Raw genomic sequence first — 10,204 nt, forward strand, 5'->3', positions numbered from 1 at the left:
TGTTTAGCCTTCGTGTGAATTCTATAAGCTAAAGGCACCTTTACATGTTCCAGATTTGATGATATAGATGAGAAATGATTACTTTTATAACACTGATGAGCTAATACAAGCTAAGTCTGAGAACAAACCATGTTCCACTATCAACATTCAAAGAAAAAGGAGATATCGGTGGGGTGAATTGTTTCCTGAGAAGGTTTGTCTCAACTTGGGTTCCTGATTTTGACATCTTAAAAATTGTAGCGCTTTAACCTTAGCAGTCAATTCATATCACAAAGCAGCTGTTTATCCCTGGCTGCTCATGGGGTGTATTGTTCAGCTGGTGTCTCAAGGGAGAGCAGGGATTTAATAGGTCTATACACAGCAGCAGTCTGGGCTGGAATCAGGCTTCATTATCACTGTTCCTATCACTGCAGTGTTCCATACCAGCTCCAGTTCTGTGCATTCACAGTCTCAATCATTTGCAATGCAAAGTCAGCCTCATCTGCCCTGCCTGTAGTCAGCTGGTTGGTTCCCCTTTCTGCCTGACATTCTGGATGAAATCTCCCAGGTCCACGCGCCAGCACCCCAGGGGAACAGCCGTCGTTATAGTTACTATGCCAATTACAGTGACAGAGTGAGAGGCGGTCAGCAAAGGCTGGGAAAGGGGGTGCCACTGACACAGATGGCTGTTTCAGAGCTCAGCCTAGCACAGCTTGCTCCCCTCCCTCATTTCTGTGGCAACAGTCTTTACCCGTGTCCCATTCCTCTCCAGTTTGATTTGTTTGCAGGTTTGAACTTGCTTTGAAGCTTTTACTTCTTGCTCTGAGCTTATATCATAGTAAACAAGCAGGGACTCACACCCAGTCCCTAGTGTGAATTTCCCAAAAGACACTGCTCCCTGTGGACGCTATACATATAATTACAACAGCTGAACGGCCTCTTGTTGCTACTGCATTAAATGGCAGAGCAGCTGGGACCAGGGTGGTGTGCCTTCTATATGACGCAGTAAAGAATGAGGTGGGGGATAGGTTGCCTTAACACTTTTATATAAAATAGACCTCATCTTTGTGCAAATAAAGTACTGACCATATAAATAAAAACAGTATGGGAATACAGTGACCTAATTACTCTCTTTTAGTTTGCATTAAGATTAAGATCTTTGATTCTATGCTCAGACAATGCTTGGTCAAAACTACAATATCTAAAGCTCTCTCTACCAGCAGAGTATTCATGTAAAAATAATGGAAAGATGAAAGAGGAGCCAAAACACAATGCCCTTAGGTGAATGCTGAACAAATGAAAACAGCCAACAACTCTTTCAGAGGCAATGTACATATTTATTGAACTATGTTTGTACAAAACTGTTGCTTTTCCTTTTCAGCACTTTAAACTCATCAAGCCGACTAATGGAGAAACCACTATTTTTCTAATATCTAAAAAGAAATCGAGAAGGTTCCCACAGGAAACCCATGCATTGCCCAGTGCCCCTCTCACAAAATCCCTCTCTTTCTACTATCCCCATTTCTCGAGGGCCCCTGAGAGACTGGAGCACATCCAATTAAAGCCCCTCCTCTCCTTGCTCAATCCAAGCCCAATCTCCAATGTTGTTATTGCTGTACAGTCAGCCCCCTGCTTGACAACTCTGTCTTCTTATCTCCGCTCATTTTATATTCCCAGTTCCTCTCTGTCTCCCGTGTTTTTCTGCGCCTGAGGGGTCAAAGCATGGGCTCCATGGGCAGACCCAGACCCACTAGCCTATTTATAAAAGGAGCCTGGGGTAGGTGCAGGAGAAGGATGGGTGTGGTGGTGGGGAGTGGAGGAGAGTGTGGAGAAAATGTAGATACTAATATTCTGACTGCACTGTGGTTAAAAAGGACCCTCAAGGCGAGTGGAAAACCTTTTAAATTTGGGTTTGCTAATATTTGAAGAGGTGGCCCATTAAAACGAGAGATGCTTTTCAGAATCTGCCCTCTGGTTTAATTAATGTAGCTGAGATTGAGATGGCACATTACTCTGCCAGTCAGGGGACAGCTGAGCTCAGCAGACTGATAATGTAGAATTTCAGAGGAACCAGAGGGGTGTGTACTCGTGTACACAGAGAACACAGTCTTCTGTTTATATCTCTCCCCTGATCTCTTCATTTACTGCGCCAAACCAGAAAATGCCCAGAGTCAAACTGCATAGAAGAACCTGCATGATAAAACCAATCTTAGGTTAGAGGATATGGGTGGGCCAAGTCACACCCTTCGAATCTTTATATATTCACCTCAACTCAAAGGGAAATATTCCTAAGATCAAACCCCAGGAAAGCGAGCAAAATATGGGAAAAACTGGATATCTGATTTCACCAAGTCATTAAAATGATATAAACAAACATGTTTCTGATTGCTTATTATATAGGTGTTAACAGTAATTCTGTCCACCCCAAGAAACACTAATGATAGACATCTTTGGAGGTGCAACATACAAAAGAAAAGTTAGTTCTGTGACTTTACAAGCCTACTGAATGTCAGTTCCTGCCTTTGTTGTCATGGCAGTGCCCAAAACACAGTGAAAGAAAATTCAGCATGATGGAGGAGTCCTGATATTAACACACTAGTCAAGGCAAGATTATTTTCATCCAAAAAAAAAACAAAAAAAAAAAATCTCTATTGTGGAGACCTGTTCCTTGTTAAAAATAGCTAACAGAAAAGACTGATGAACTTATGTGGTCATTTCCTCTGATACCACTAAATGACATCTGGACTGATACAGAGCCATTTTTCATGTGATTCCGTATCCTCTATATAAAGCCAAGCTGCTCACAAGTAAACAGGATGCAGGACGGGGGGGCAGGGAGGTGAGCTCTAACTACATTTCAATACAAGGACGAAAAAAGATTTGATGAAGTAGAGAGCACTGCTTAGACTCCCAGAGCCCTTATGGATAGAGGGGGCGGCCATAAGCCAAGATTTGTTATCAAAACACATAAATGAGCACTATGGGACGATGACATGTTTTATATTGAGGATGTGCTGACTTGTGTTAAACTTCAGCCTGCCACCCATGTTACACTGTCTTCTGCAACCCCTCAAATTCTATGACCTGCAGCAGTGCAAGAACAAGCTCACCTTCAGTTAACTGTGCACGCAAAACACAGTGCACAATTTATTTCACTGAATATTCATTGACTGTTAGTACGAATAATATTTTCTCTGCATTTTTATTTTGGCCTGTAGGGCCTGTGCAGTTGCAGCACAGTCCCAGTCAGAAGCAAAATTATACAATAATATAACTTGAATAAGCTAGATTCTTAAATATAACATTTAAAAGGTTACTTAAGAAAAATAAAATAGACATCTTCCCCACTGAACAAACTATTTAAATAGATTTAATAAGAGATTCAAAAGGATAGCCTACAGACATAGTCTACAAACTCTATTAAAGGAATGATGTGGGAGGCAGGTTTCAACACAAACTTACTGTACCCACATGCCTGGCTGATTCATCTTTTTATGTAAAACAACTGAGTCTCAAGATGAATAAATATGATTCAACCTTTGAACCGCTTAAGCTGACAAAATAGAGCTCAGATAACTGTCTCAGATAACTGTAAGAAGCATAAGCAGTAAGGTATGGGTAATATGGAGCAAACCTAACCTAACAAACAGGCCAGTGTTTTTCCCAGTACAGACCGTGGCCTCCACAAATAAATGCAATCAACTTCTTATAAAAATAATATAACAAAATCACGATGTTCGTGGTAAAAAATGTAAAATATTGGGTTTGGATAGGGTCAAACAGCTGGTTAAATCACAACAAGGGAAGGAAAGGGACACAATGAAAATACACAATAAAGGCAAAGGGACATGGTGGAGTAAATGAACAAGTAGCCATTGTGTTTTTTTCGTCACACAAACACACATCTAGCTCAGTCACGTGCATCCACAATGGCTTCTTTGTTGACAGATGTATAATAGTTTATAGTTATGAGCTGAAACAGGAGGGAAACTGGAGACTGGCCTATGGCCTGAGTGAACCTTGTTTTACTGTTGGAAGTATACAGACATTACTATGACCTCATCGTCTCTTTTTAGCTTTGTCTCATGCCTGATCTGGCCCTAGTCTTAAGCAATTGGATTATTGTGGTAGTCATGACCCTGCTGGGCTGCCATATAGTCTTTTTTACACACACTCTGGACTTTATAGAAGCTTTCTAATATTTTGAATCATGTACAAGAAGAACTTCAAAATCACTCTCTTCTTTTCTGGTCATATGTTATTTGGAGTAACAAGCAACTTTACTTATAGTGACTGTAGCCAGCGTCTGTGGGGTGTGACCTGACGATGCACAGTCACAATATAGTGCTCTTCGGTCAGTAGGGAACAACAACCTTTGACAGGCTAGGGGAGAAACTACACATAAACCTCACTCATGTAAACATCCAATCAAATGCTATACATCACGAGTACTGAATACACGTTACATGTTAAACCACTCCCTACTCATACATGGTGAACGATTCTCTCTCTCTGACATCTCTAGAACACTCAAACAGTCATCCACTAATGCTCCGGAGCAAACATGACCTCTAACTGCGGATGGGTGCTGGTTGTATTTTGTTTATCAGAGTTCAGGACAAAAGCTCTTAAAAGTATTACAGATTAGTAGCAGGCCATTTTTACCCAAAAGTAGGCGGAATGATTCTTTCATCACTTTACAATACCATATGGTCTTCCTTCTGTGACACAGGAGGCTACATTAGTGTATGTGAGTGGACCTTGTGGAAAAAACAGTCTGTCTGGACACTTATAAAAATAGACTCAGGAGATGTATTTGCAAATTGATTGTGTGGTTGATGTTTATAATAATTTTCATACTCTTACTGAGGAAGAAATTAACATAGGAGACTGCTACAGTTGCCACAGCTTGTTAGACTTGACCTACTCCAGTGGCTACTGGGCCAGGCAAGGCAGAACAGACCAGTTCACTTGACTGCCTGTGTGCAACTTTATCCCAAAAAACACATATCTGTTCCTGGCTATGGAGGCTGTGGAGCCTGGCTGGACTTGGCAGACTCCCAGACCTCTGTAAGCCCTGTGCATAGCGGCTGGGATTCATCCTCTTATGGCCAGAGGGTAGGGGATTTGGGACTTTATTTAGTGTCATTTAGAAAAGATTACCCCTTAACTGCAGTCTTGCCACTGGGCAAAAGACATTGTGGATAAAAAGCCCCATCTGAATACCCCACATAATGAAAGGCTTAGCATATGTCAGGTAACAAACTGAAGAAAAATCATAATTAAGCACAGATTGAAAGTCCAGTGAATTAAGACAATTACATGAGATGTCCGTAATGAACTATCAGGAAGAACTGAGTATTTCAGACAAGATACAAAAATAGCTGAAGTGAAAAGGGAAGAAAAGAAAGATCATGAGAGTGACAGATCGGCAGCTGTTGGTGCAATGTGGCCCAGTTTGGCAATCCAGTAATATGAGCCTGACTTTATTTATGACACCTCATATAAGGGACCAGATGGGTTTAATGTCCTTGTATTTTCTTTTGACGTCCAATCAGCATCCAACCCATTTAACACCACAGAAAGGGCTTAGAGTTCTTTGTTTAAGAACTGGGGTATATCCTTTGGTGATCTGCCATTTTAAAAAGGGACAAAAGTGACCAATCCTTTCAAATGTAGCCACAATGGGACACCTCTCTCAATCTCTCCTCTGTCATACACTGTGTTCTGCTGGCATTTAACCCTCTCTTCATCTGTGACAAACAACACCAGTTAACCCCAGTGAGCTCAAACACACAAAAGCTCAGCAAGTCGATCACACATCAACAGGAGAGTTGCAGGGGAGGAACACGGCCTACATACGACTTCAGTGTGGTCTCTGCCTTTGCCCGAGTACAATAAGGATGTAAGCATTTCTATTGTTTCAGTGTCTGCAATCTGAAAATAAAAGTACAAGTATTGGAAAATTAAAAATGAAAAGCAAGGGCTAAGAATGCTCTCTGGGTCTGTATCCTTTGGGAAAATGATGACATCCTTGTGGCTGTGTTCTATCTCATTACAATACTTTAAGTTATTACACAGACATATTTGGAAGGGCCAAACATCAAGCCCAGCATATATACAGAAAACCTCTATGCTTCTCCATACAGGAGAAGGCACTGATGCCTTAACTGTTGGAGATGTGGCACAAGACCTCATCTCTGAGTATCTCTGAGTAGCTTCATTTAAGAATATGAAAAGCAGCAGATGGAACCCCACCTTATGCTACACTGCTGCAGCACTGTATAATGTCATTACCCTGCAACTCAAACTATACTGTGCAGTCTCTTGTTCAGGGGTTCCTTTATCAGAACACTGTTTGAACACCTGATCACATGTCTGATTATACATTGCTTTATGCAACATTTTAACAATACAATTTTTCTGTGGACAAATATAATCTCTGTCAGGCTAGTCTACATCACCCTATACAATTAACTAGGGCTTTACCTTATTTACAGTGAAGTGAAAGAGGATAATTACAGGTAAGTAGAAATCAACATATACTAAACAGTGTGTCCGTATAGGCCAGTTATCACTGCACAAGGCAATAATGAAAAAATAAGAAATGGGAAAAGCAGGGGAACTGATTATTCTATAATAAACTATAAATCCTATGAATGCTATTAACCAATGCATGGTTACTTCCAGGCAAGTAGCATTTGTATTTGTACACTATTCTAGCTAGCATCCTTCAGCAGGAACCCATACCCAAAGCAACACCTGCTGAGAAAGCAGAACGGCTGTTCACATTTATGGCACAGGACTGGGAGGTTACTAAGCAACAGCAGTGCACAGAATTCCTCCATCTTTCTGCCTAAACAGTAACATGTATGTGGGGATGTGTTTGTGCTTCAATATTAGTAGCTGACCATAGCAGAGAAGGTAAGGACTGTTTTCATGGTGGCGGAGGTTCACCGACTGTCTTGATCCTTTCTGACTGACTTCTTCTGTCCAAATGGACACAAAAGTGTGGTATCTTGGCATTTAAAAGCATTATGAATACAGAGAGGTCTGGGCTATTTTCTTTTGTGCTGTTTGTGCATGCCACAGAAGAAGAGAGGTTTAGGGTCATTGTAAAGAAGCCTGTGTTGATCTACTCTGTAAATCTCCCAGACAATCTATTCCCGTCTGTCTCTGTCCTTGAAAAGAGAAGGGACATCCAAACATTGCCACCATCAGAGTAAACAGCAGCCATGTACTTAAAGACTATATGGCAGTTGTACCTGACCAAACACATAACAGCTTTAACGGCAGCTGCAGACAAAGCCCCTCCAGTCAGTCTGACCTGCCTACTCCCTATGGTACCACAAATCAGAGCAACAAAAGAGGGTTCTGAGGCTCATTAAGCCCACATTTGTCTTTTCACAATGATCTCTTCAATTAGAAATTTGGTTTCCACATGGGAACTAGCCACAGACATAAGATTTAACTTCAGCCCGTTGTGACAGTATCTTGTGTTGTGCTTATCTTATGTTGACTGGAACAATAAAGAGAAGGTGATGTCAGGAGAGTGCATTTGTGTTTCTCTTGTGACAGCATCAGGTCTACCCTTCATACTGTTGGGTTGCAGGGGGTTAGGGAGCAGGTTAAAGGGTCATAGCTAACATCTGATCAGTGATCTACAACCAGCACAGCACAACCTCAAGGCAAAACAAAGAATGTCTGAGTTTACTGCCCACACAGATGGATGTTTGTGTTTCATTATAAGACAAGAAAGACCAGTCTGATAAGAGCTTCTTTTTAAACAATGCTTCAACTAAGCAATTAAAAAAAAATGTCCCCGCTTCTTTTTAGTCACTTCTGTTTGCTACCATGGTTACTCTTTTAGACCTTTTCCAGTCTGTTTCTTCTATTCAGAGCTTTTTGCTGTTATTCCTCTGAGGCAGAACTGGGCTTCCTTGCCAAAGAAATGCATGGGAAACTAAGCAGGAGTTAAGACAGTCCTGAGACCTCCTCCTTTTTTGCAATAGAAACCACTAGCAAGGGGGCCAGAGAAAGACTTGGAGAAGATGGGGACGCAGCTCAAAACCTCACTCTATGTCTCTCTACTGAAAAGCACAAAAGGAGTTTAGTGGGATGTCAGCTTGGTCAGCTCTTGGTTTCCTGGCCTCATAAGAGGACACAGGAAGAACCCATATCTCAAAGGAGGATGTGAGCAACCATGACCAAGCCTGTTTCAAAGCAGGAATCCGTTTTTTTCCCATTACTTCTTGTAGGTGCAGAAAGAGTCAGAGTGTGCAGCTGGTGGGAATGCCTGCCAAACACTCATACTTCTCATTTTGCAAATTATAAAACAGTGACAAACTGTTGTTCTAGTCAGGAAAATTGGACACAATGCGACACAACAGTAGGGAATAAGTCTGGCAACTGTACAGACACATCCTTTGTCGGACTCTCTAGCCCAGCTTGAACTGTCACTCTCAACATTCTTTCCATTCCCAAAAGGTCGTAACTCGTCCGGTTTCCTCTGCAAGCTGCTCATCCCTCTCTCTGCTGAGCGGGAAGGTTCAAAATTCAAACCTACTCCCTCCCCTTTTAACTTAACTAGTAACTCTTGTTGACAGAAGAGCTGAGAGTCACTTTGACGAGATATCTGTCAATCAAACAACTCAGAGTCCTTGTTTTCAAAGTGATCTCAACAGATTAAAAAAGCAGATATTAAAAACAAACACAGGCTGCAGGTTAATGATTCAAGTCGCTTTTACAACCCAACGCAAAACTTAAAGAACAAATATCACTGTGAAAAATGTGCACATATATGAACAGTTGGCAGATTCACTAGTGATTAAGCCCTTGCAGAATTGGGACATGGAGAAACACCAGGCCTAGTCCTTGGAGTCAGACAGGAGTTTGTTGAAGAAGGGGCCATGAACTGCATAAATAAGTAAATAAAGGTGACAGTGTAACGGGGGACACCGTGAGTAAAGAGGGGGTGGGCTGTAGAGTGACAGAGGAAACGTCCATTCCCCATCCTGCGGCTCTGACCTTGTAAGATCATACAGGTATTTTATGGTTGACTTCTCCCCAAGTATCAGAGCAAATTAAGGCCCTATGTAGAGTATGACAGTGATGTGAGTAATAGCACAAGGACAAGGTCAAGGGCAATCCAGTATCTACTGTCACCATCGGTAAACGCCCCAGTATGAATGTAAGCATTGAGCTTTTAGGGTTTATGTGAGCAGCCCATGAATTCTACCCGGTGTGGTTATAAGACATATATTCTGGTATTTCCTACACAAAGCCTACCTCTTTCAGCTGATCGAGCTCCTGTCGGGTGGACTCGTACTCGATCTCCATGTCGTCGTACTGCTGTTTGAGCTGCTGCTTCTCCTCCAGCACCGCCAGTCCGTACTGCGCCGCCTGGATCTTCTCGTTCGTGGTCTCGCCCAGCTCCCGGGAGAGACGCTCTATCTCGGTCCGCATCCACTCCGGTCCGGCCTGCAGCAGCAGCATAGTGTCGGGGCAGCTCTGTTCTTCCACGGACATGGTCGGTATCGGTGCCGATCAACCAACGTACGCCAGCTGATCAACAAAACCGAGGGGGTGTTGGGGCGTCTTCAAGCGGTGTAACCTTGAAGAAGAAGCCGCTGCTCAAATCCGTCTGCATTTAAATTGCATGATTGTTTTGCTTGTCCTTCTTGTTTCTTTGGTCATGTAGATGACTCTGTTCAGTTTTCTCCGACGGGGGAGCTCGGGTTGTCTCTTATCAATGCTCCATCGCCAAGATCCTGCGTTTCTTTCGCTTCTCCCCCGGCTTGTCGGAGGGACAACGCCGGAGCAGCAGTACCAACTGCCACAGATGAGAAAGGAAACGCTACTTCTGGCTCTACCTTTCAAAGTAAAACCAAAATAAGCTTCAGACCATGCGTATGTGCAGGTTTATTCATTTCCTTCAGGTACTACAAATATTAAAACTATATAAATAACAGAAAATAAATAGAGTGTTGAAATATATCGATATTTTTCTGCGAATATTATAACTGGCGTCCTTTATTTTGAAGCTTCCGGTAGTCCAATGGCACGTATACCGCCTTGTTTGAAACAGTCCGTTCACTGAAATAAGATGCGCCTACGCAACTCGCTATGGCACCTCCTATGCAGCAGAAGTGCCTGATGGTAAATGTCGTACTTTTAGTATGTGCAGTCAACGAGAGCGATCTACCGACGCCAGGAACTGAACACA

The 10,204-nt window shown here is 42.3% G+C and overlaps 1 protein-coding gene across 2 annotated transcripts in view; it reads right to left on the reverse strand.

The window, feature by feature from the left end:
- LOC113145276 (protein bicaudal D homolog 2-like) overlaps positions 1-9,819 on the reverse strand; it is a 39,226-nt gene extending 29,407 nt beyond the window's left edge. For both annotated transcript variants that reach the window (XM_026331796.1, XM_026331795.1), the window contains exon 1: positions 9,268-9,819. In XM_026331796.1, coding sequence (XP_026187581.1) covers positions 9,268-9,507 — 240 coding nt within the window. In that variant the 5' untranslated portion in view covers positions 9,508-9,819. The remainder of the gene's footprint in view (positions 1-9,267) is intronic.
- Positions 9,820-10,204: the final 385 nt, after the last annotated feature.

The sequence above is a fragment of the Mastacembelus armatus genome, chromosome 7, assembly GCF_900324485.2.
Source record: "Mastacembelus armatus chromosome 7, fMasArm1.2, whole genome shotgun sequence".
NCBI lineage: Eukaryota > Metazoa > Chordata > Actinopteri > Synbranchiformes > Mastacembelidae > Mastacembelus > Mastacembelus armatus.